At 44.9% G+C, this 27,895-nt stretch overlaps 1 protein-coding gene across 3 annotated transcripts in view; it reads right to left on the reverse strand.

The window, feature by feature from the left end:
* Insig2 (insulin induced gene 2) overlaps nucleotides 1–16,984 on the reverse strand; it is a 28,538-nt gene extending 11,554 nt beyond the window's left edge. Inside the window, exons 1-2 of one of the 3 annotated variants that reach the window (XM_015999389.3) lie at nucleotides 16,845–16,984; nucleotides 4,710–5,092 (exon numbers count right to left, since the gene is read on the reverse strand). In XM_015999389.3, the coding sequence (XP_015854875.1) occupies nucleotides 4,710–4,953 (244 nt within the window). In that variant the 5' untranslated portion in view covers nucleotides 4,954–5,092; nucleotides 16,845–16,984. Of the gene's footprint in view, nucleotides 1–4,709; nucleotides 5,093–13,252; nucleotides 13,356–13,378; nucleotides 13,511–16,844 lie in introns of those variants that run through there. The other 2 variants (XM_076547249.1, XM_042258015.2) reach the window with 2 other exon arrangements.
* Between the last annotated feature and the right edge of the window lie 10,911 nt (nucleotides 16,985–27,895).

Raw genomic sequence — 27,895 nt, forward strand, 5'->3', positions numbered from 1 at the left:
GTACACATTCATCAGCTGACAAGCTGCTGAGGGCTTTCATCTTGTTCCCGCACATAAGCAAGGTAAAGTGCTGGGCTGTCTGGAAAGTTCCACAGAAGTGACCTGCAGGCAGGCATGGAAACAATTCTCCCCTCAAAGGGGGGTGCCTGAAGGAACCAAAGCACAACCAGAGACAAGCAGCATTACCAGGAAACTGTAAGGTTTGAGCATGAAGGGAGGCGTGGGGCCCAGAAAGGCTCAGGGTATTAAAAAAACAGCCCAAAGTATGTCACAAAGGCTTTAACCCTGTGTATGTTCAAGATTGGGCCGGGCGGTGGTGGCGCACGCCTTTAATCCCAGCACTTGGGAGGCAGAGGCAGGCGGATCTCTGTTAGTTCGAGGCCAGCCTGGGCTACAGAGTGAGTTCCAGGACAGGCTCCAAAGCTACACAGAGAAATCCTGTCTCAAAATACCAAAAAAAAAAAAAAAAAAAAAAAAACAAGATTGGGAAAACCATGCCACCACATTGTGTGTCAGACACAGGCCATCATTCTCACAGCTCAGAGTGCTCAACAGAACATGGAAGCGGGATGGGGTCAAAACAAGGACAGAAAAAAATGACTAGTATCTCCAAGCTCAGGGGGCGGGACCAGTACCACCAAAGGGAACCATGGAGGTGGGCCGGGGAGGAGGGTCCACCAAGGGGAACCCTGTGACCTGTACGGGTTTACCATGGAGGTGGGCCGGGGAGGAGGGTCCACCAAAGGGAACCCTGTGAGCTGTGTGGTTCACCATGGAGGTGGGCCAGGGAAGGAGGGTCCACCAAAGGGAACCCTGTGAGCTGTGTGGTTTACCATGGAGGTGGGTCGGGGAGGAGGGTCCACCAAGGGGAACCCTGTGAGCTGTGTGGTTCACCATGGAGGTGGGCCAGGGAAGGAGGGTCCACCAAAGGGAACCCTGTGAGCTGTACGGGTTCACCATGGAGGTGGGCCAGGGGAGGAGGGTCCACCAAGGGGAACCCTGTGAAGCTGTGTGGGCTCACCGTGGAGGTGGGACAGGGAAGATGGAGACCTCACTAGGAAAGAGGTAAGGGACCGCTTGACGAGAAGAATCCTTCATATGACTTTCACAGGTCTGGCTACTTGTGACTTTGGAGACAACTTCTCTACTTCTTTTAGCCACAATACAGCAATTGTGTATTTTAAATATTTATTCTTTGGCGCTAGTAACAGTAAGCCTCTAATCCCAGCACCCAGGAAGCGAAAGCAGGATAATCAGGAGTTCAAGGCCAGTCTCACCTACAGAGTGAGTTGAGGTCAGCTTGGGATGCATGAGATTTTTATTTTATGGTTTCAAATATAACAAGACTATAAGAAGATATCCTTTAGAAGGCTTCCTTGATGATCTCAGAGACACAAATTTTCCAATTCCAGCTCTGGTGCACCACACATAACACCGGCCTTCCTAAGCTTGTTTAGACCTCTGTGGTGAAGACACCACACACTTTGGTCACAAGGCATGGAGAAATCAAGCTGGTGCTGACAGGAAGCTTCCTCCGTGCTGGCTAGCTTTCATAATACTAAAGGTGCTGTGCAGGCAACGGATGGGGGGAGGGAACGGGGGACAAGGGGGTGGGGACAGGATGGTGACTCATCAACAGTCCTACTTAGCTGTGAGCCTGTGAGCTGCAGTAACTGGCATGGGAAGATGTGCCCATGGGTACAATGATGGCAAGAATGTTAGGGCGATGCCCACAAGAAAACGCATGCCGAGAACATAAACCTGGCCAAGAACCCAGAGTTAGGGAGCTCACGACCCCCAGAGGTGAAGCTACTCCTCTTACTTTGCTAAATGGACTTACTCTCAAGCTCCCTCTAAACCTCTTTCTGTGGCCGTAGATCAGCGCAGCTATCACATCTCCCTGGGGAAGTTTCCTTGTGCAGCAGATGGCAGTCAGCACAGAAACATACAGCCGTGAGAGCGCAGAGAGGAGTCTGCAGAGCGCTCAGGCACAAACGGGACATCTGTATCAGCCCCTCACTCCAAGAAGATAGTGGAGAAAGACCGTCGGCACCAGTGGTCAGGGAGGACCCTGGTGAGACAACTTCCGGACATTACAGGGCTGTGGCACTAGTGAACTCACAGCAGCCGCGGCTGCCTGCACAAGATGATGCCTGTCGGCATTCCAGCAGGGAGCAGGGGACACGGTCCAGCTTCCACCCCTAGCTGAGGAGCTACTGACAGCTGATGGTTGCTGAGGGAGGAAGAATCAGTTTTCTGTAAGCATGTGGCCACTACCCAATGGTAGTTCCACATCCATCAGCATATGGGGAAGTACAAATTGTACTTGGAGTCTGTGAGATTCAGAAAGGAGGTTAAGGTGAGGATGTGGGAAGGGGGTGGGAGGTAAGGGAGGAATAGGAAGTGAATCTGATCAAAATACACTGGACGGGATGGGTGTGGTGGCACAAGCCTTTCACCTCAGCACTCAGGAGGCAGAGGCAGGTGGATCTCTGAGTTTTGTCCAGTCTGAGCTACACTGTGAGTTCCAGGCCAGAGTTACACAGCGGCACCCTATCTCAAAACAAATAAACAAAAAGCAAAATTCCGTATGTATGAAATTCTCAAAGAGTTAACACAAATATTTACATGTATATACACATGCAAGTAACATTATGTGGACAGAGCAGGTTGTGCTTACATATTTAGGTAGGGGTGTGTGTGTGTGTGTGTGTGTGTGTGTGTGTGTGTGTATGTGTGTGTGTGTGTGTGTGTGTGTGTGTGTGTGTGTGTAAAACAACAATTATAGAAATAGAGGCCACAAATTAGAGAAAGCAAGGTGGGGTACACGGGAAAGGCTAGAGGAAGGAAAGGGAAGGGGAAAAATATTTTTTAATTTCAAAAAAAAATTAAAGAAATTCTCCAAAAAAATCCTCTTAAAAAAGAAAAAAGATGATGAGAGGAAAGAAGTGTGATCCACAGAAGCTCGTGAGACTCCCCAGCAGTGCCTCAAGAAGCCATCAGCTTCCCAGGACCACACTACAGGGATGGGTGACTCCTGTTCCTTTACAGTAAACAGGATGAGACCCTGAAGTGGATAGCTGCTGGATCTAGAACCCAAGTGATCTGCATCCTGGAGGAGACAAGAACTACAAGTTACTGGGAAATGTTTTCTCTTCTGAATTTAAATGAAGGAAAATACAGGTAGGTCAGCAGATAGAGTGAGAAGATACACATTCTCTTCTCTCCTTGGACCATTACCCAGGAAACCCAGGATGAAGCACCGTGAGGACTTCTCTTAACTGAGGGCTCCAAAGGTTCCAAGGCTACCTGCGCCACGTGGAATCTGACTGTCCACATAGCAGGGCTACGTTACTGTCCAGCAGGTTTCATGACATTACTTGAAGACATCCCACCAGTCAACCTCAGATCTTGGACAGACACACCTGCAATCTCTAGCTCTGGGATGTAGGGCAAAGAGTGTCCACGTTGTGTCTCAGAGTACTCCTGTATACTAAGTACAGACATACAGAATTACAACCATTTTCTTCCACATGCCTATGACCACCTTCTATTACTGTATTATATAAAGCAGTGTTGACCTATTGACCTTGTCATTAGACACAACTAAAGAGCTGTCCATTACAGAGCTCATTTGAGCATCTGGAAATGCTCTACTTGGCCATCAACAGGCCACTACTGAAAATAGTCAAAGTCACTAACAGGATTATCAAGAATTTGTGCAAAGACAGTCTACCTCATTGATCTGTTCAAATATTTACTAATCTTCTGGTACATTTAAAAACCAGGCAGCAAAAATAAAAGCATATATAAAAATCCTGTCTCGAAAAAAAACAAAAAAATAAATAAATAAATAAATAAAAATAAAAATACATTAAGTTTTCAACTTGAATAAAATTATTCCACTTATCAAATTTTTATCTGCTTCAAACATAAAATTATAGCCCATACATCAAAACTTTTAAACAACCCTGAATTATTACCAAAATAACTTAGTAATATTTAGATGAAGTGAGAAAAATGAAAGATGTTAACTGCCGACCCCGAAGCAAACGAGAATTGGTTTTATGGTTAAATTTGAAAGGTGCAGGGTCAGGTACCCAGAGTACCTACTGGATGACCCCAGGGACAGCACTGAAGGCAGAGATGATCCCAGAGGACAGAAAGCAGGGCCCCTGCAGCCTGAGGCTGGGGGACGAAGGAACGGAAGAGAGCACAAAAGGATCTGGGAACGACAGAAATGCTCCACAGCTGGGGAGTGGGGGGGGGCACACTACATGATGGCATACATGTGCCAAACATATCCAACTTCACTCACAGAGTCCACTGCACTCTATTTATCCTCAGCTCAGAGGGTAGAGTGCTATCCACAAAAGCGTGAAGCCCTGAATTCAGATCCTCAGCACCTATTAAAAAGTCATTGTGGTGATACACACCTAGAATCCCAGTGCTGGAGAGATGAAGACAGGCAAGATGCCAGTCTACCCAACTGGTGCATCCAGATTAAGTGAGAGAGTGTCTCAGAAAACAATTTAGAGAATAACTGAGGAAGACCCCCAACACTGACCTCTGGCCTCAACGTGCAGGCACACACGTTTATGCAGCACACCCACACACATGTGCAACCCTCAACCCCCGACACCCATCTGTCACTTAGACAACACCCTATCCATTTGTAAGCAACCCAGAACACAATGCCTCACACATACCTGAGGCTGTGCCGCAGCATGGTGGTACCCACCATGCAGATGAAAAGATGCTTGTGACCACATCAGGTGGAAAAAGTGTCACGTTTCTCTGAATCTGGAGCAAGTTCAACACTAAGGCAAGGAAGACTCCAATGAAGAAGAGCACCACCCCTCGGATCACCACATTCACACTCTGGCTGGTGACAGAGGAAATGTAGGGGCCACACTTTTTGGGCCCAGGTGACTCGGTCTTTCCTTCCGCCATGGTTTCATAAGTCCAGTAGGCCTAAGCCGTAAAATAAAATAAGGCTTCTCAGTGGAAAAGGTGAATTGTCTGTGAATCGAAGCAGACCAATGTTTCAATGGTACCACATCTTGTCTGAACGTGGAACCTACCAGAAATCCTACAAGAGAAAAGAAGAAAAAAATCAATCAGCCTGTGTCTGATACATGACTGTACAAGTTTTCACACATCAGTACTAGGTAGGCAGATACAGAATGAAACAAGTTCGTACACTAGTTTATTTAAATTATTTACTTAATAAGAAATCCCTTTAAAAGAGCCTTTATAAGCATGCTGTAAAAAAATAAAACAAGGCCGGGCGGTGGTGGCGCACGCCTTTAATCCCAGCACTCGGGAGGCAGAGCCAGGCAGATCTCTGTGAGTTCGAGGCCAGCCTGGGCTACCAAGTGAGTCCCAGGAAAGGCGCAAAGCTACACAGAGAAACCCTGTCTCGAAAAACCCCCAAAAAAATAAATAAATAAATAAAACAAAAAGTGCTACATGTATATTTACTAGGATACAACAGGTGACTTAAGAGACCTCAGCCAGAGAGCTAGAGACGGCTCAGCAGTAGGAGGTCTTGCAGAGAACCTAGCTTCCCAACACCCACATGCAGCTCACAAATGCCTGTAGCTCCAGTTCCAGACAAGTCGATGCCCTCTTCTGGGCTCTGTGGACAACAGGCATGCATGTGGTCCACATACACATATAAACACTCACAAACATAAAATACAAACAAATCTTCACTGTCTGAAATGACAGCTCAGCTAGTGAAGAATTTAGAGTAAAAGCATGAGGCCCTAAGTCTGATCCCCAGCACCTACCGGAAAAAGCTGGGTGTGGTGACTTGTACCTGGGATGCATGCCAGGGGTGGAGACCGGGAGACAAGAGGATGCCTGGAGCTCACTGGCTGCCCGGCCTACCCCTATCTCAAAATATCAGTGGAGGACAACAGAAGATACCCCACGTCTAAACACACACACACCCCTACCCCTCAGCATTAAAATAATAGAAAAAGTTTTCCCTACCTCAGAGAATAGCCAACCAGGTAATCCAAAATACTTCTACTGGGATCTACAAGAACACCCGCATCTCCAGATTGTCTGCCTAAACTCCACCCCATCGGAGATGCCTAAACTCCACCCCATCAATTGCAACTTAATATCTTTTTGTTTGTTTGTTTGTTTGTTTTTCAAGAAAGGGTTTCTCTGTGTAACTTTGCGCCTTTCCTGGATTTCTCTTTGTAGACCAGGCTGGCCTTGAATTCACAGAGATCCCTCTGCCTCTGCCTCTGCCTCTGCCTCCCGAGTGCTGGGATTAAAGGCATGTGCCACCATCACCCGGCACAACTTAATATCTTATACTTTCCCAAAAACCAACATATTCTGACTGAAGACAATGGAGTTTTTGATAATAAAATGTGATTTGCTCATGAGGACAGTGTCCACAGAACAAAAGGACCCATCCCCGTGTTTAATGCTTACATTGCTGAATTTTTGCACCGAAGCGTCTTTTGAAAACCAACCCAACAAGCACCCACCTACACATATACCAGCCAGGAAAGCCAGACCTCAGCCACTCTTCCCAGGACCACAGCTGTGCCCCCAACCCACAGCAGTGTGGTCAGCCAAGTGTTGCGACCACGGGGTAACTGTGATGAGGAAGCCGAGGAAGCCAAGGAAAGGCATCAAATGTGCAACACAACCCAGTAACTACTTCTGAGGGTAAGGTTCAGTGTTCGTTCACTCCTTAACAAAAGTGACTACTGGGGTCCAGCTGGGGTCTCTCCAGGACTGCTGTGTTGGCAGTTTAGGCCTCATTGTGATGATGAGATCTCTAAGAGGTAAGATCTAACCTAGAGGTGGTGGTGGGGCAGCCTGGCTTTGGCACATTTATGGTGATGATCGAGAATTCAAGGTCACCCTCAACTCCATAGAAAGCTATAGAGGCCAAACCGGGCTATCAGACATCTTTTAAAGAGACACACACACCAAAAGAATGTTCTTGGGCTAGTTGGGGGCACTGCCCTGGGAGGGAAGAGACTGAGACCTCAGCCCCTTTTCTCCCTAGCTGGTAATGTGATCTCACCCTTTCTCCCACACTCCTGCCTTCAAGATCCTTCCCAGAGCACAACTGGTGCTAGCCAGATGTGCCCTTGGCTCTCCAGAATGGTGAATAAAATAACCTGTTTTCCTACAAAGTTAGCCTGCCTTCAGTATTTCCTTGCAGTAACACAAACTCATCTGTCAATGCAGTGATCCTTCACCTGTGTTAAATCACGTGGGAGACTTTGCATGTCCCTTTCCAAGCACCTGACACAGGTGACTCACTTAACCCTCACAATATCCCTAGAGGATCGTGTGACCATCCTGGGCTGTGACACTGTCTCAAAAACTAAAATAATAACAACAACCCTGAGAGCTAAGTATAGTTACAAGTGAGGCAAGCAAAGAAAGGTTAAGTCTATGCACCTGGTAAGAAGCATAGCTTGAATCAAACCCATCGTCCAACTCCCTTGCTTTCTCCATGACGGTGAGCTTCTCAAACGGCCATGCACCTTGCTCTCACTGAATGCTAACAGTTTTGAAATGTGAAAACACTAGGTTGGCATTTTGCTTTTTCATTTATTTTCATCTTAATCGACTACACTGTATCTTGGGCTTCTCTCTAAGTCAGTACCTAAGCGGCACGTCTAGTGACTATGTGAGTGGGCAGGCTTGCCACAGTGCACATGTGGAAATCAGAGGACAACCGTGGATGCCGGGCTCCTCTCCCACCACGTGGGTCCTGCGGAATCAAACCCAAGTTGTCAGACTTAGCACAGGCTTAGCTTTGCTGAGCCATCTCACACAGACAGAACTTCCAACAGCTACCTCGTCATTATCTGTAGAGCTGCTTTATGGGTTATAAACTTTTTACATCGCTCTTATTCACCATCAGATCCCCACTGTATCTCTGCATGCAGCAATCTTCCTGCTTAGCCCACAGGGATAGGTGCACCACATAGGTGAAGTCAGGTTCATTCTTCTAGGGTCAAACTCTCTTGGGCTCAGCTCAGAAGTCCTTTGAAAAGGCAAATCTAATCATCTAAAATATACTGCCTCTAAGTTTCTAATTTTCAAACTACCTTAAACATAAATTTTGGAACAAAACTCCATGTCTCAATTTCAGAGTGGTGCTTATATATGGTCCACAGCCATTATGGGCTCAGCAAGATGGCTCAGTAGGTAAGGGGTCTTGCCACCAAGGCTGATGACAGTGTTTGGTTCCCAGAATCCATGTGGTAGACAGAATGAACCAACTCCTGCACACTGTCCTCTGAACTCCACACACATGTGGCATGTGCATACCCACACATGTAAGCACACACAGACACACAGACACACACACAATACATAAGTGTAATAAGAAACTTTTAAAGAAATTGCTATTATGAAACAGAAAACCTATAATTTTCAATCCCATTTAATGAACACTTAAACAATAAGCTTTGTTTTTTGTTTTTTTCTTTTTTAAGGTGGGGTTTCACATAGCACAGGCTAGCCAAGGTTGGTCTTAAATCCTCCCACCTCCACCAACCCCCTTATGAATGTACCCCTACTCCTGGAGCTGAGATTATATGTGCTACCAAATCCAACTGTGCAGTGCTGAGGCTCAAGTCCACTCCATCTGAACCATCTCTCCAGCCCTATGGAATAGAAATATACATCTCTACATCAAGGTGAAAAAGATGCTTTAAAGTATAAAATAACAACAAGAAAACAAACAAAACACCACAAATGGCTCCCTTCCACACTGCATGCGACCAACCACTCTCCTGCCTAGACTCTAAACAGGTATAGCCATCTTAGCCCTCCACACAGCATGAGTAACAGTCAAGAAACCGCTTGTTCTGCCTATGAATCTTTCCAAACTGGAATTAACAGCAACATATACCTTTGGTTCAACAGTATTTTTAGAAAAATTAATTACTTTAATTAGCTAGTCCCATCCATTTCCAGAGAGAGCTGGCCAGAAACTGCCAGTGAAGCCTTGGTGAGTTTAGGTCAGGCGATCTCTTGCTGTGTGGACACTGTTCTGAGCCTGGCATATTATTTAGCATCCCTGGCTCCTGGCCACTAAATGCAGGCCTCCCCGGTTTGTGATACCCAAAATTGTACCCACAGTATTTCCCAATCCCCTGAGGGAGGTTCTGTCCTCCAATGGAGCTGCTGATTACCAGAGACTCTTTCCTCATCCTGCCGGTCTCCTGAAGACCTTGGGAGCCGTTCATTTGTGTTCTTTCCACTGCTGTTTATTTGACCTTTCCTGGCAGCCCTTCTCCAGTTCCTACTTCACCCCCACAAGTCTTCTTGAAAAAGAACACAGCATTTGTTTCATGTTTATTTGAAGCAGAACCAAAGGACTAACTGTGGTTACATCACAGCACAATGATATATAATTACCAGGGACAAAAATAAAGGCTACAATACTTCACCATCAATGTCCTAAAATTTAAGGACTGGAAGGGGGCCAGGAGACCATCTAGTCCATGCAAAGTAAAAACAAAAATGTATATGTATGCATTTTTTCAGAGTTCATACACATACTCAAAATTCTCCAGTATCCACAGTCAACAATGGGCTATCAAGCCAGGCAGGCAGGCCGGTGTGGTGGCCCAAACCTGTTGAGGAAGAGAGGGAGGCAGGAAGGCTGGAAGGCAGGGAGAGAGGGAGAGAGGGAGAGAGGGAGAGAGGAAGGGAGGGAGGGAGCGAGGGAGGAGGGGAACACAATCAACTTAACAGTTCTCACTCACTTCAATAGAGTCCCAAAGTCTTCAGGTGAATTAACAACTCCAGGAAAGAGTGAATTTAGCCGGGCATACTGGTGCAGGGATACAATCCCAGCACTTGAGAGGTGGAGGCAGGAAGATCTGGAACTCAAGGCTGCTGTTAGCTACACAGTAAGTTCAAAGCTAGACATGGAGGCATGAGGCACTGCCTCAGAACACAACCAAGAGCAGTGCAGCACCGCATTCGGGGAGCAGGGGCCGCTTCTGGATCTTTCCATGACAATTACATATAAATACGTACAATAACCAGGTTGGTCAAAGAGACAGGAAATCCCAGAAAAATCTCCACTACCTCCTAGACAATAGTGAGGTTCCTATTAGAAGAAAACCATGTTTAATGGGCTGGTGAGGTGGCTCCGAGGTAACAGATCCAGAAGCCCAAGGTGGAAAAAAATAATCAACTCCTCAAAAGTTGTCCCAACATCCACACGTGTGCTGTCTCTCCCCCACAGATACACTGATGATAACAGCAATAATAAATAAAAAATTAAAATACATTTAAAAAAGCATGCTTATAATCTCTGTATTGCACTAGGAGGGTGGGGTATTTTAAAGGCTCTGGGAACAAATGTAGCATAATTTATTTTAAAGTTCCTTTAGCAATTCACATTTTCTTAAAACAAATGTAGCCATGTATTTAAATATTATACTTATATCAAATGGAAATTTGGTTCTCCGAATTTCTTAATTTTATCAAAAAACTTAGATTATTACAAATAATTTTAAAGCATAATACCTCAACGGCTCCTGATGAGTCAATGTTAATAAATAGGCAGGTGTTTTTAATTCCCATTGTACAAAGTCAGATAGGTTAATTTATAGTTTTGTTTTGTTGTTTAAAACAAGATTTCACTATGTAGACAAGGCTGACCTCAGATCTCTTGATTCTCCTTCCTTGTCCTCCAGAGTGTGGGGATTACAGACTTGGGCCACCAAACCAGGCTTCAAATAGGCTGGGTAACTTTGCAAGATGGTCAAGCTGTTACCAGGTAGCCATATTCGGGCCAACCTGGCAGCCTCCGTGAACAGAGTCCCCTCCTCTGCCCTTCACAAACACCTCATGAACAACGTAGGTGACCCACAAGAAACTGCTTTTAAGGTCCTATTCATGAGCTACTATTAACTAAAAAACAACGCTTTGCACAATCTAAGAGAAAACTTACCAGAGGAGAGGCAGTATTCTACCTTGAGCCCTGATCTGCAATTCCCATAAAGTATATGAATGAACACAGAATAATAGTTCACACAGTTTGGGCAAGATCCATGACAAATTATCAAAGCTGGAAAAACACTGTCCCGTGTGATTCGTGTTAGTGGACTGATGCCATTACTTTCAGACAAAAGAGAGGCATAAGTAACTCTAGGCATTTTACAAGTAAATAGAAGTTTATGGTGGCCCCCAAAATAACTTACAGGTAATAAGCATTTGAAAAAAAAAAAAAAAAAAAAAAACCACACAAACGAAATAGAGCAACAACCAGTTGGAGTCTAGGCTTTGTTTTTGTTGTTGTTTGTTTTTGTTTTGTTTTGTTTTGTTGTTTTGTGTTGTGTTTTGTTTTGTTTTGTTTGTCTTTGAAGCAGGGTCTCATTAGCCCAGGCTGACTTCAAACTCAATACATAGCCACAGATGACCTTGAACTTCTGATTCTCCTGCCTCCATCTCCCAAGAACTGGGATTTCAGGCATGCACCCTCACACCTGGTTAAAATCTAGTAACTTAAGAACCATTTGATTTTTAACAATTATAAGCAAACAAGATTATTCATTTTCCAGAAATTAGTGGTCACATAGGTAAGTTTTTTGCATCCGCTGATGACTGCCTCTTCAGGGACCGAGTCAGACACATCACCAAACAATAAAGGTAAATTACTACCGCCCTTTTTTTTCAACACATGCTGCGCTCATTAAAACAACATTCACAAAACAGAACAAGCACCAGCATTACAAAAACACAATTCAACCACATGGTTTAGCCCTCCTTAAATAAAAGGACATAGATAAGACTCTCAGCCTAGACGCATTTGAACTCTGGAGAGAAAAAAGTATTCCCTGAGTCTATCGAAGCTCTTTTCTCTCCACATTAAAACCCAAATACAGAAAAATCTAGGCAAGCAACAGTCGCATAGCTTACTGCTTTAAACAGAAAGTTTAGTCCTTGAAAATGTCACTCTACTGTTTGAGTGTAATTTTCTAGAAACAGTGAAAACACTATTCTTACTGAACTGCACATTGTCTTTTCCTTTTCAATGTCCTCATCTAAAAACACAATTATCAGTTTAAAAAGCATCAACCTTTTCCCCAAATACAAATAAATGATTCACAGACTGGTCATTCCATAAGAGATTGTTGAGCTGAGTACCATGAAAACAAATAAAACCACTAGGATTACAAATCCAGAAAAAGAATGGAGGAAGAAAACAGGAGAACACCAGCTCATTGTTTTTTCCCCACGGGGCACTGATGAGTAAGGGGCACCCCTTTATTCGTTTTCATTCAGTGGTTCACCATCAGGGCCAAACCCCAAAGGCGAGGGGGGTGGGGTAGAAACGGGACACATGGCATGGCAGCCTTTATTTTTTTTTTGTACCCAGGACTGGAGCCTGTCTTTCATTGGCACGGTCAGTTTCCCTGCGATGCCGATGCTAGCCAGCTTCAGGGGCCCAACTGTCAAGCCTATTTGCTCTAGCTCCAAGAATTTCCTCACCAATCCTACAAAACAGCGAGCCCTTCAGGGTCTATCTCACACACACACACACACACACACACACACACACACACACACACACACACACACACACACACACACACACACACACACGACATAGCTAACACCACCCCCGAACAACTTTTCCCAACATTAACCGGACTCGAGTTATTTTCACTCAAGTTTTAACACCCTCTCCACGTCCCTAGCCCCATCCTCAGCAAGGCACTGTTTTCCTTTACCAGGCTGCTCATCCCCACGGAACGACCCTAAGACCCCAATTACTGTCACCAACCGACTTCCGAGGCCCTGGCAAGGGCTCTCTCTGGCTGACCCCACTGATCCACCTAAAAGGGTTTCACTTCCGATCCCAAATCCCTACTCTGAGTAACTGAGTGTCCTCTTGTGTCGGTAGATTCTAAACTCACTACGATTATGTTACCTAATAATTTCGACCCATCCCCTCGACAAGCCCGAGTCTTTCTCCCTGGCTACAAGTCATCCAAACCCTGTCAGGTGTACGCTAGACAGCAGCCTGCCCATCTCTGTCCCCAAACAGACCTCCAGGGTCACCCTTCCCGCCGTCCTCCAGCCGTCTTCCACTCGGGCACTCTTCCTCCGTCCGGAGACCTCGGAGCCCCTGCCCCGAGCCTGCCCCCCACCCCACCCCGGGCCCGCTGCCCCCTCCTAGAGCCCGCCGACCTCTCTCCAGGTAAACCGGGTGCCCTCGCCCAGCAGGCCCCACCTGCGGGTCCTGGATCCCCCAACACCTGCCACCAGGATGCCCAGCCTGCAACGTCAAAGCAGACACAGCTCCTCTTCCCCGGAAGCCACCGCGCTCCTCCAGCCGTCCCCTTCCAGATAAGCTCACCTGCGCTCCGCCGGGAGACCCCCAATTCACCCCCGCCTCCGCCATCTTCAGGGACCGGCCCCCGGACCTACTCCCCTCCCACAGCTCCGCCGGAGCCGCACTGCGCCTGCGCGGACCGGGCGCTGCGCGCAGAAGGTAGGGGCAGAGGAGCTTCCGGTTGCGGCTGCGCGCCCCTAAAGACGGGGCAAAAGGACTTCCGGTCTGCGGGACACTCCGGGCTGGAGGGAGGCGGGGACCTTGTCTGGGATGCGAAGCTGCGGAATCGGCTGTTGTTGGCGGACTCCGCAGTCAAGGTTTCTGACGGGCGCCTCGGCTCTGTGGGCGGAGTGAGGGGAATCGTGCACAGACGCACGCACGGACGCGCGGCCCGAGACCCCGCCCTCTGCGTGGGCCTCCCTGGCGAGCAAGGTGGAGGGTTCTGCACACTTCGCCTTCCGCTCCCTCCCTCCCTGGAGTCGGGCCTCAATATCCTTTCTGAGCACGTACTAAAGGCAGCTGTTCTCATTGCCCGGCTCTATAGAGATTTGCACCAAAGAACAAGCAACACAAAACCTTAACACCCCTTAACTGTCGAAATCCTCATCTCCTTTGAATTAAAGAACATCCTCTTTTTGAGACAGGGTCACACTATGTAGCTGGTTTGAAACCACCTAAGTAGACCAGGCTGGCCTCACTGAGAGCTGCCTGCCAGACCTTCCTTTTAGAAATGGAACCAGTCATTAGAAGGTGAGCAGATCTTTGGAGACTGTGCAGATGAACTTTTGCTTTGGAAGAAAAATGATACAGGGAAGTACTGTTTTGTTTTGTTTTATTTCCTTGAAAATTTTGAGGACTCCAAGTTCGTGTGGGGACGTGGAGGGTGGATCTGGGAGATGTGGGGAGGTAGTAGGTGATAAATATGATCAAATTAACATTGTATGAAATCCTCAAAAAAAAATCACATTTCAAAAAGAAAAATTCATGCATGTATGCAATGTATTTTGATCATACTCCCTGCCCCTCAATACATTCCTCTTTGGTGTGTTTTTGAAACCCAATACCAAAATCTGTCTTGATTACCTCCCCTCACTGGGCTGTTCCACTTTTTTGAGGGCCCGGCCAAAAATATGTTACCGCTGTAGTCTGATTACGTTGGTCTTAAGGAGAATTTTGTAGGAAATATGCACCTAAAGTAACTGCTATTCGTTAGATGCCTTTGTTATTGTGCTGTTGTTCTTTGAAATGGCAAACAATCAGATGTACTTTTTTTTTTTTTACTGTTTCTGGCCCTTTTATCACGTTTGTTTCTGAAAATTAAGAGAGAAACTAAACTTGGCCCAGCATTCTCAGCATGTATTAATACGACCTTTCTTATATTTCTAATGTTTTTCTCTAACTCTTAATTTAATCCCTGCATGTTTTTAATGCATAGTATATGAAGATCTGAGCTAATTGTGCTGTACAGATGAAGAATTTTATAAGGAAAAATAAAAGCACACATGCTGTGGGATGATCCTTCTGCACTCTGTGATTATGTTTGACATGCACTGGTTGATAAAGCTGTTTGGCCTGTGGCAAGGCAGGATAAGGTTAGGTGGAACAATCAAACTGAGGACTGGGATGAAGGAGGGTGGAATTGAGGGAGAGACGCTAGGCAGCTGCCCAAGAAGCTAGATACCAGAGGACTGGTAAAGCCATGACTACATGGCAATACATAGATGAACGGAAGTGGGTTAATTTAAATGTAAGAGCTAGTTCATAATAAACCAGAGCTAACTGGTTTGTAATTAATATAAGCTTTTGTGTGTTTATATGGGACTGGGCGATCGGGACAGAAAACTCCGCCTCTGTTTACACACACAAGTGATGGTTAATCATCTTTGTCAACTTGACGGGATTTAGAATCGTCATAGAAACACCTCTGGGTGTATGTCTAAAGAGGAATTTCCAGAGATGTTTAAGGAAAGAAGGAAGAAGCACACTGGATGTGGGCAGCACCATTCCTTGAAGTGGGGGCTTGAGCTGAATAAATAGGAGAAAGCTCACTGAGCATCCACACTCATGTTTCCTTATTGCACATTCAGTGTGACCTCACACCCAAGGCCATGCCTTTCCTATGGTGATGGCCTGTGTCCTCTCAAAATGTAAGCCAAAATAAACCCATCCTCCCTAAAATTCTTTTGCCAAGTTCAATCCCAAGTGAACTGCTGTCAGGATATGAATTAAGTGGGTGGTGAAATCATACTTACTTTGGATTACTTTGAAGTTACTTCTGTGCCACTGGGTTGCTGGTGATTCTTTTTTTTTTTTTTTTTTTTTTTTTGTAACCTCAGCTGTATCTAGGCACTGACTGCATGTATGTAATCATGTCCAATATGTCCATTTTCTAGGTTTTTCTTTTTTATAGCTATTAAGTGAAATAATGATCCCGGTGATTTTTACAGTTCTTTTTTTCTTTGTTTTGGTGGTTGGTTGGTTGGTTGGTTTTGAGGCAGGATTTCTCAGTGTAACAGTCCTGGCTGTCCTGGAACTTGCTTTGTATACCAGGCTGGCCTCAAACTCACAGAGATACACCTGCCTCTGCCTCTGGAGTGCTGGGATTAAAGGTGTGCACCACCATGCCTGGCTTTTAAAGTCCTTTTAACTGTTAGAAATATCAGTGATATGATAGTTCTGCTCCCTCAGCCCTATGTTACATATTGTTTGTTCTTTCAATGGAACAGACCATTAGGCAAGTTAGAAAGAATAAAAACTTTGTACCTAATACAAGCAAACATCAGCAAAGGTCACTGGAGGGAGATACTGGTCCACTTAACTTTAATCATTGCTTCCTGGTGTTGCTTCACTAAGCCAGATTCTCAGTTTCTGCGAACCAGACACTTGGAAATCTTACCCAAATTAAAAGCACCCAAACATTAAAGACAGAATATGTCCATTTTTCTATTCAGTAACTACTTCTATTCAGATCAAACTCCTCCTCACACCTGCAAGGCAAGCATTGTACTACCAAACCATCTCCACAGCCTTTAAATTCACTCTTATACCATGTGTTCAAAACCTTCTGAATTAGATACCAGAGTAGTTCCCAACCCTGACTGTGTATTAGGACCACCTGTAAATTTATCGAAGTAATGTGTGTGTGCTGTGCATGACATCTTTTTAGGACCCCAGCTAGACCCTCTATGTATTCCAATTTAATTAGCTGAAGGACAGACCTGGGCTCTTTCAATAAAGTCCTTGTATAATCCTAATGTATTTCTGAAGAAACACTAATGCGGGCACAACTCAGAAGCCCTGGCTTCGTCTAAGTTTGTCTGGCATTATTTGGCAATAGAAAAGGTAGCCGAGGAGGCAGCAATTGAACACACATCCGTTCAGTTCCAGTGCCTGTGTTCTTAGCTACTCTGCACAGCCCTGTCAACAACCGCATACAGTGAGCAGCCGGAAACTCACCTGGACACAGAAGTAAATGAGAGAGAGCTCTTACCTTCGATAAGATCGCCTAGGGAAGCAGAGTTGTCAGTAAAGCAAGCCGGTCTGGCTCGGTCCGGCTCACAGAAACAGACACAAGCTAACTGAGAGCTCCCCCGGAGAGCAGACATGCGCTGCTTTAATCGAGGCCGGTGTGGAAGGTGACCAATGGCAGGGCATGGAGGGTGGCAGGATTGCAAGTGTCAGCTGGGAGATGGTGCAAGCATTCACTGAGGCAATGGCAGAGGTCACAGGGTTGGCAGTGCTAACTGGCCACGGAGGTTAGAGTGACAAGGGGAACTGAGTGGAAGTGTCCTCCGAGTTCTGAGCCAGAGAAGCTCAGAGGAACAGCCCTGGTGGTTTAGATCAAGAAGTCAGAGCTGAGGGCGGGCCTGAAGGACTCTGAAGGACTTTGAATGTTCAGATTGAAATGCCCTCGAGAGCCCTGGAAATGTGAATCTACAACTCAAGTGAGCAAATATGCCCAGAAATTAAGATCCTAAGATAGTTTAGTTGGTAAAGCATTGGACTTAAAAGCTTGAGGACCAGAGTTCCAGCCCCAGAACCCACATAAAAAGCCAGGTGTGGTGGCATGTGCTTACAGGGAAGGTGGAGACAGGTGGATGTCTAAGGCTTACTGCCAGTCAGCCTAGCTGAATTACAGAGCTTCACACCAATGAGAGTCTCTGCCTCCAAAGCAGCAATGTGGAAAGCACCCGGAATGATTGACATTTGAGGATATCTTCTGGCCTCCTTATATAACACACACACACACACACACACACACACACACACACACACACACACACACACACGGGGGGGGGGGGGGCGGAGGGGGTGGAGATATCACGCTGTGGAATCACTGGCTATTAGTGGGTTTTTGAAGCCACACCTTGTACCAGGGGCATGCTACATATAATTTTTTTTAAGAAAAAGATATTATAAATAAAGAAGGAAAAACTCCTGACCTTGCTATACTGAAATATTTCAATAAGATTATTATCTAGCTGCAGTGATTTTAAACACAGTCAACTCATGATTACCCGTACGAGTTTTAATACTTCCAAGACAGACCCTGGAGTCACTGCAAATTTAGTAGATGATACACAGCCATAGAGTACAAATTTAAAAGCTAGCTTAATATTTAAGAATGCTGCACAATGCACTCAGAAATATAATGGAAATGTCCTGCCACTGTCCCCTAGTGTTTCCACAAGAATGACTTTTATAGTTTTGATTTAAGCTATTTTGATTATAATATTACTTAAACCTACTGTAGTGACACTGCTCTAAATTTAAATTTAGATTAAAAAAATTCTTAGGCTTAAGCTCATAAACATATAGAAACCCTTTCAGAGCACTTGCATGAAGCACATAGAAACTTCAAATAACTAATGTACAAGACATTTTCATGACGTTGTGCAACGTGAATATTGAAGTAACAGGTCTTGTCTAGATTCTTTGGAAATAAAAGGTGATTTTCATCCAGTGCCCTGTGGTGGCTTGATCTCTCACCAATCCCTTTATCAAACCCTTGTTCACACACTCTACCCGACCGTTATTTGGTCTTTATTTAAAACACATGGCAATTTACATTCCCTTAAAAAATCTGTTTTCCTTCATCTGGTTCATTTGTTCATTTGAAAAGAGGATTGTTTGTTGTGTTACTCAGGCTGGCCTTGAACTTGTAATCCCCCTGCCTCCAAGTGCTGGAAATAAAGGCAAATGCCATCAGGCCTGGCTAGAAGCCAATTTTCAGAGAAACTATGTGGCAATATCTTGTTCAAATTGATTCTACATGATCCAGAGCAGCTAATATTTGAAGGTTGTTATGTTGTTCAAATCATATCATTTCAAGATTGGCTTGTGAAATTGTGGAACATTGAGAATATAGTCCTGCCCACAAAAAAAAAAAAAAAAAAAAAAGCTACAAAGGCCACTGTCTTAGTTACTTTTCTATTGCTATGACAAAACACCATGACTAAGACAAATTTTAAAAGAAAGTGTTTAATTTGGCTTATGGTTTCATTGGGCTGGAGTCCATGATGGCAGAGCAAAGGCCTGGTGGCAGAAACAGCTAAGACCTCACACCCTGACCCATAAGCAGGAGGCAGAAAGAGCTAATTGTGAATGGCATAAGACTTTTGAAACCTCAAATCCCACACCCCAGTGACACACTTCCTTCAATAAAGCCGCATCTCTTATCCTTCTCAGTTTCTGAGGATGAAGTCTTGAACTATGGAAGCCTATGGGGCCATTCTCATTCAAACCACCACAGCACTTTGAGAAGCACTACCCTAGGGGTGATGCTTAGCTTAACTGTCTGCACAACTTGGAATCACCAGGGAAGAGAACCTCAATGAGGGATTAGCTACATTGAGTTCTCATGTAGACCCATCTGTCAGGATTGTCTTAACATGCTAAATTGACAATAAAAATATATCAAAGTTCCCTGATTTAGGAGCTACAAATGTGAACTGGTTTTATAATGAGGAAATGTACGTTCTTGGATGAGTCTCCGAGAAGTCTATAAAATCATTGGATGAAGTCATTGAATATTTTCTGCTGTCACTGACCTTAGTCTTGTTTGAGCTAGTAACCTGGACCACATTCTTGTTTAGGTGGAAGCCCTATCAGCATCCCTATATATCCAAAAGGTTTGGGAGGTTGATCTCCAGCTTGGGGCCCATTACATGATCAGGACTCACTCTTCCCGTTCCAGACCCTGTCCCCTCAAAAAGCCCACCAAGGGTCAACTTCTCCCCCAGGGCCTGCTCCAGACCATGCCTACAGGCCACTTAAGACCTGGTAGCCGTATTTGCCACATGATTCCTCTCCTGCCCTCCTGGGGTCACCCAGGAGTTGCTTTGCTCTGTTCATTAAACCTGAATTTATTAATTCTGTTTGATTGGCTTATTATATGCTAATAAGATTGGCTTATTAGCAATGGTGGATACCCAATAACTGGGAATTCAAAACTTATCAATTCTAACAAACCATGAGGGGAAACACAACAAAAATGGCAGATGTACTCATAAATTGATCTAGTCACAAGCAGGCAACCCCAGCTGAATCCCATGACCTGTGGTCCCCCAGTCTCTGAATATTGCTAAGGGCAATACTGGCTACAGAAAAAAATAAAATAAAAGCCATGCATTCGAGGGCGAGGATTAGGAGTCAGGGCTCTCTGAATCACTAAGGTTCTAAAACAAGAGGGTGGTGAGGGCATTTACCCTTTACTGTTGTAATTCGGGTGTTTTCAGATGATTATTTTAGATAGCAGTGATAATTAAAACCAATAAATCAAGTCACATGATCTTTGTGAGGCCCGGCATGGCTCATCACTCAACAAACAGAGCTCAAAGGAAACCAGGTCACTGTGCATGAGCAAGCAAACTCTAACAAGAAGTCATTGAGATGACCAGAAGATTACACATTGTAAACTGTTTGTCAGGGAAGCCATGACAGAGACCAGGAATACAGAGGCCACATTAGCTGTAATTACCAAAAGAGCCTACACAATTTGAGGCCAAGAAAACATAAGAAGGTGTCCTCTGAGGTTTCTGGCCTGCTGTTTGTCTGTCCTGCTGGGTACAGATCTCTGGGTACACAGCCTTTAAAATTGAATTCATACCACGGGGCTTACAAAGTCTTTGGGTCTCTCATCCCTAACTGAACCTAAACTCTTCGTGGGCCAAAAGTAGACATTATCCATGTGTGTGGGTGTGTGCACACACATGCGAACTGTGTAGAGAGGCCAGAAGTCAATGTAGGGTGTCTCTCTCAGTCACTCTTCCCCTTACATTTTGAGACAGCATCTCTCACTGAACTTGGAGCTCACCAACTGGCTAGACTGGCAGGTCAGAAAGCCCCAGGGTTCCCCCTGTGTGTATCTCCCCAGCACCGGCATTGTGGGCATGCACCACCATGCCGGGCATTTTGTGGGTTCTGTGGATCAGACTCAAGTTCTCGTCCTTATGCTGCAATCACATTACCAATTGAGCCATCTCTCTAGTTCTGTCTTTATAAAACACTGACAGACATGGGAGAGGATTTCCCCTCTTTTTTTTCCAAATATGTATGAATCTATATAAAGATTTCATTTGATAGAAGACAGGGCACACGTATAATCCAATAGTTAGACTTCCCCCAAGGATATGTGTAAAAACCAGATGATGTGATGGACATAGCTCACATCACAGGAACAAAAGGACTTGGATTTAGATTGGTTCTGGGATTTGAACTTGCCCAAAACAGAAATCTACCCATGGAAATAAAGAAAATACCGGGAAATGACTTTGAACTGAACTCCCTCATAATTTGAAAATCATCACCTTTTTAAACGGATAGGGATTCATGTTTTGGCGCGAGTTAAGAGAACTCAAGCTTTTCAAACACGTACCTCAGGTTTATAGAATAATTTAGTATTGAACAATCAGAGAAGTGAGAAGGAGTTTGTTAGCTTGTGGGTGGCCTGGGGAATCATGAAAATGCTTGATAGTCTCCACACATCTCTTGCATCCTGTAGAGTCTTAGCTCTCACTGTTCCTCTGTTGTTTTACAGTTTATACCCTGCCTTCCACTCTTACACAAGGAAGGTAAGGGGAGTGCTGTAGCCTGTACTCATTCGGAATCAGGCACATCTGGGTTCTAGTCTCCTCTCTCTACAATCAATCAGGTATTCCAAGTCAAGTTAGTGAACATCTCTGATCCTCCCTTCCTCATCACTGAACTGCTTCCTGTGATGAGTCTGGGGAGGTCACTTCGTCTGCAAAGTGGTTGCTGTGCAAGCAGAAGGACCTGGGTTCAATCCTCAACACACACACACACACACACACACACACAAAAGCCAGATGCAGTGGACAGTAATCCCAGCATGGAGGAAGTGGAGACAGGAAGATCCCTACAGGAGGATCCCTGGGACTCCATAGACAGCAGCCTAGCCAAATCTATGAACACCTGGTGAAAGACCTTGTCTCAAATAATAATAACAACAACAATGATAAGGCACGGTTTGAGGAGGTGGCTCAGAGGTTAAGAGAGTGTGCTGCTCTTGCAGTGAACCTGAGTTTGGTTCCCAGCACCCATTGCCTGGGGCTTACAAGTGCAGGTAACCACAGCTCCGGGGGATCCCACCCTCTCTTCTGGCCACTGAGGGCCCCTGAACACACATGTACATATACACACATACACATAAAACAAATCTTAAATAGATAAGGTGGAAAGCGGAATGACTGAGGATTAGACCCTCCAGTCTTCATAGATTGCTCATACCCACACACAAATATGTGCATGCACACAGCGTACTTCATATTGTAAGGAATAAATATGATAGAGTAGTGATAAATGCTGATAGCTTTATGGGTATTGAGCTTAATCATTTTGATAGTATCCACGACAAATGACCTTCCCATCCCTGTTGAATGCCACCAGAACTGGGAATTCCTCACCCAAGGAAAACACTTCCAGTAGGGGAGTCTCTCCTAGGGTTCCCTGGTTCAGCTTCCTTATGGTTCCTACCCATTCCTTTGTACATGAATGACAGCCTTTAAATTGTGCGAGTCTCCTTCCTCTCGCCATAGATTCTACTCACTTCTTTAGCCCCTTTCCACGAGGGAGTCTTTATCCCTGTATTTCGACATCTAATTTCTTCAATGTCCCTTCCATAGAGGTGTTTCCAGAGCAAGCAATAGGCTTTTATCCTGGATATTTCTTTTAACACAGTACCTCATTTTAGTGGCTTTTTTATTTTATTATTTTATTTTATTTTATAATTTAATTTAATTTTACATATCAGCCATGAATTCTCTTGTTCTTCCCCCTCCCATCTACCCACCCGCCTTCCCCCGAGGCCACCCGCATTCCCACCTCCTCCAGGGCAAAGCCACCCCCGAGGACTAAAATCAACCTGGTAGACAGTCCAGGTAGGCAGTCCCCTCCTCCCAGGCTGAGCCAAGTGTCCCTGTATAAGCCCCAGGTTCCAAATAGCCAGCACAGGCACTGAGGACAGGACCCAGTCCCACTGCCTGGGTGCCTCCCAAATAGATCAAGCTAACCAACTGTCTCACTTATCCAGAGGGCCTCCTGATCCAGTTGGGGGCTCCTCAGCCATTGGTTCATAGTTCATGTGTTTCCATTTGTTTGGCTATTTGTCCCTGTGCTTTTTCCAACCTGGGTCTCAACAATTCTCACTCATACAAACCCTCCTCTTTCTCACCAATTGGACTTCTGGAGCTCCACCTGGGGCTTGGCCGTGGATCTCTGCATCCCGTTCCCTCAGTCATTGGATGAGGTTTCTAGCATGACAATTAGGGTGTTTGGCCATCCTATCACCAGAGTAGGTCAGTTCGGGCTGTCTCTCGACCATTGCCAGCAGTCTATTGTGGTGGTATCTTTGTGGTTTTCTGTGGACCTCTCTAGCACTTTGCTTCTTCCTATTCTCATGTGGTCTTCATTTATCATGGTCTCTTATTCCTTGTTCTCCCTCTCTGTTCTTGATCCAGCTGGGATCTCCCGCTCCCCTAAGCTCTCTTTCCCTCGACTCTTGCCCTTCATTACCCCCACTCACGTCCAGGTTGTTCATGTAGATCTCATCCATTTCTCTGTCATTGGGCAATCCCTGTGTCTTTCTTGGGGTCCTGTTTTCTAGGTAGCCTCCCTAGAATTGTGAGTAGCAGTCTCGCCATCTTTGTTTTACATCTAGTATCCTCCTATGAGTGAGTACATACCATGTTTGTCTTTCTGAGTCTGGGTTACCTCACTCAGGATGATTTTTTTCTAGATCCATCCATTTGCCTGCAAACCTCATGATGTCATTGTTTTTCTCTGCTGAGTAGTATTCCATTGTGTATATGTACCACATTTTATTTATCCATTCTTCAGTTGAAGGGCATCTAGGTTGTTTCCAAGTTCTGGCTATTACAAACAAAGCTGATATGAACATAGCTGAGCAAGTGCCCTTGTGGTATGATTGAGCAGTGGCTTTTTAAAAGGTAATTTAAAATTTTTATTTTATTTGTATGGATGTTTTACCACAAGTATGTCTGGGCACCACAGGCATGTGATGCCCAGGGAGTCCAGGAAACGACATCAGATTCCCTAGTTGCTGAGTTGTGAGCTGCCACGTGCATGCTGAGACTCAAACTTTGGCCCCCTGGAAAAGTAGCAAATGGCTGGGCAGTGGTGGTGCACACCTAGCACTCGGGAGGCAGAGCCAGGCAGATCTTTGTGAGTACGAGGCCAGCCTGGGCTACAGAGCAAGATCCAGGACAGGCACCAAAACTACACAGAGAAACCCTGTCTCGAAAAACCAAAAAAAAAAAAAAAAAAAAAAAAAAAAAAGCGGCAAATGCTCCTAATCAGTGAACCATCTCTCCAGCTCTATAACAGCATTTTTGACAGTCACGTCCTACTTTCAAGTTGTAGTGAACTGTTAAATTTAGATAACTGTTTAAAAGTTTTTTATTTATTATTTTTATTTTCTGTGTGTGGGTGTTTTGCCTACATGTATGTCTACATGCCGTGTGCATGCCCTGAGCTCCAGCCACAAATTTAGACAACTCCTGAATCATTCCTACTGCATTTTCTCCCTTCTGCTTTTTTATTAACAGGGGGTGAAATCTTTGATAAGGGGTGATAGTTTAAATAGGAGTTTTATGATTTCCCTAGTGAATTTCTTCATTTTGAAACATGTTTACAATCACTACCTCTTGAGAGTCTTGCGATGTGACGTCCATCACTCAACCTCCCAGTGGCCCTCTTAGCTTTATGGCTCTAGTTTCATTTCTGTCGCTGTGATAAATAGCCCGCCGAAACGCAGTATAGGGAGAAAAGTGTTTATTCGGCTTACAGTTCTAGGCTACACTCTGTTATTGCAGAGAAGTGAAGGCAGGGACCTAAAAGCACAGCATCCACAGGCAAGATCATAGACAATAAGTACATGGATCCTTCTGCCTGCTGCTTAGCACTCGCCTCCTCTTCCCTGCCCTCTGCGGCTCTGCGGCCAGCCTAAGGGATGAAGCTGCCCACAGTGAGCTGGGTCCATTAACAACCATGACAACCCCCACCAACATGCCCACAGGCCAGTCTGATGCAAATAATTTCTCAGCTGAGAGTCTTTCCCTACGTGATTCTAGATTGTGGTAAGTTACTTAAAACTGGCCAGTATGTGTCTGCAGCTACATCAGCATGCTGTGAGACTACTTGAAACTTACTCCAGGGTCTTGGTAGATTTAGAAATGGCAGCACCAAGCACAGAGAGCGCTAGGAGAATCTGCAGGCCTGCCTTTAGGAGGATATAATGACGTTTGTCAGAAAGAGCGCTTACCGTACAGCTGTTCCAACTATGCAGCCAATTCCTATGCAAGGCAGCACCATTAAAAACTGACGCATTCATACGGAAATCCAAGCTAACCACTTCATCGATTCATGTGAACTCTTTTTCTGAAGACACGAAAATCATCTCTTTCTTACTTGGACTAGACGATGTTCCAAATATCAGATTCACCTACCTGGAGATTACAGCATTCACTTCTGTTATGAGATTAGACTTTGGGCAGTTTGCTTAATTCTCAAAACTCCTCAAATATTAATGGCAAGAATTATATCTTAACCCAAAGACCTTTTAGGGTCTAGTACATACAACTCAGCTAGGTCTGAGCAAAATCCATCCTGAATAGTAGCCAGTGTTTTCTTACACATTCTGCACCCACCAATGTTTACAAACCATTGATGGGCTGCCCCTCCCTATCTGGAGAGCTGGACTGTAGAGGACTAGGGTTAGCTAAGTCATTTTACATCCCTCCTCTTTCCTTTTGACCTTGAAAATGGCCGAGGCCACCAGTCTCCTTCACCTTGAGGACATTCCTGTTCCAGGCAAGAAAATTCACCTCCTGTGCCTGCACGACTCTCCACATGAGCCTTTGTGATGTTACTGCTGTCACAAAACACCTAGAAACAGTAACTTAAGGGGAAAAAATGGTTTCTGTAGGTCCTCAGTTCTAGGGAGTAGTCCTGTGTTAGTCGGGGTTCTCAAAAGGAACAAAAGTGAGTAAACACACACACACACACACACACACACACACACACACACACACACACACACACACACGGTACTTATTAGACTGGCAACAGGATGTAGTCTGTATAGTCCTACAATGGCTGTCTCAGACTAGAGAGGCCAAGAATCTTGTATTTGTTCAGTCCACGAGGCTAACCATCTCAGCAGTCCCAGTGTGGCACTGAAGGCCTGGAGGGCTCCAGGAGATAGACTAAAGCTGCTGATATTTAGCTGATGTTGGAAGCCTGAAGAACTAGGTTCTAATACCAGTGAGGGAATGCAGCAGCAGCAGCAGCAGCAGAGCAGATGAACTTGCCAGTGAGAGTGAGAGCAAACAGGCAGAAAGCAAAGCTTTTTTTTTCATGTTCGTCTATGTAGGCTACCACCAACAGGGTCACCTAGCTTTAGTGTGGGTCTTCCTACCTCAAACAATCTGATCAAGAAAATCCTTCCCAGGAGTGCCGAGGATCTTGTGCTTTAGTTGATTCCAAATACACTCAAGTTGACAACGAAGATCAGCTGTCCCAAGGCTAACCATCGTCAACTTGACACTCAATTGTATCTCCTTACATCATGCTTAATTTCCAGATGAAAACAATAACCGGGCCATAATTTTGCCTAACATAATATAACTATCATACGTAAAACTGAGAGTGCATGGTGTATTTGTAGAATAAGTGGCAAAGTTCCTGTGGAATGCTTAGTCTTTTAAATATGATAACATAAATTAATAGCACTTAACCATCGCTATTATCTCGGCTGATGTTACATTACATGATAAAGAAATAGAGGAAAGAAAATGAAAATATCAGAATCAATATGTTTTCAACAAAATAAGACAGAAACACTCATGTCAGTTATAATCCTCATTTCTGGTCATGTGACCTTAGCTTCTATTTATAACTACCTTCCTCTACCACCCATCCTGTTTTTCCTCCACCCTCAGCAAGTACCTCAGCATGTCTTGGCTCCTCTTATCCTGGAGAAGAGACCCATCCCTTCATTCCTGAAGGGTCTGGATTGGATTGGTATAGTTTCACATTGATTTTAATCACAGGACACAGTGATACCAAGAGACACCCTACAGGATCTCCTGTACTCCAGACATAATAATCTTCTTTACCTCCACTGTAGAGAAGCAATCCACTTTCTCCCTTCACTCTTCCTAACACTGTCATTCCTTTCTCAGCCTGTTGACTTAAGGGCATCAAAGGTCAGGAGGAAGCCTGAGCATTAATTTCTCAATAGAACATTTGTTTTGTCTTCTACAAGGGGTACTCCTACCCATGACCAAAACTTCTAGGCCTGCAGAGGATAAGGTTGTAGGAACAGGAAGCAAAAATTTTCCTAGTGGGTCACTAGGGGTGATAATGAGTGGAATCATTCCCATTTCACCCATTTACTCCTGGACCTGTGAATAGGAGATATAGGAAAAGTAATACCATGTATGGATGCTTATTCAAAGCACATACTGCCTTCTGGAGAACGCTGCCTCAGCCCTCCAGGCTATTGTCTCCTAACTGGTGTTGTGATTGTATCTTCATAGTCCCCATTCTATCAGGATGACTGGAGAAAGAGGCTGACTATCCACAGAAGGGGTCATCCTACTGACTTGATTATTAAACTCTTCTGCTGAAGTCACCTTTTGATGAGCATTTACATGGGGCACAAGTATCTTCACATCCTTCACCCATTTAAAGAGATCTTTCCACATACTTATTCCCTAAAACGTGATTCTCACCAATTTACTAACCACACTTTTTCCAAGTCCCTGACCATCGAGCCAATCCATTGGCCTCAGCCCATGAATCAGTATACAGATATACATCTGGCCATTTCTCCTTCCAAGCAAAATGTGTGCATATGTGCACTATCCAGAGTTTTGTCTACTGTGAAGATTTCCCTTCACTGGCGTCCTTCAGGTCATCCCAGCAAGGGCTGTAACATTGCCTTGTTCCCATCAAGTTGAGAAGATGAGTTATCACATTCCTGGATTAGTTACCTTCCTG

The sequence above is a fragment of the Peromyscus maniculatus genome, chromosome 11, assembly GCF_049852395.1.
Source record: "Peromyscus maniculatus bairdii isolate BWxNUB_F1_BW_parent chromosome 11, HU_Pman_BW_mat_3.1, whole genome shotgun sequence".
NCBI classification, from domain to species: domain Eukaryota; kingdom Metazoa; phylum Chordata; class Mammalia; order Rodentia; family Cricetidae; genus Peromyscus; species Peromyscus maniculatus.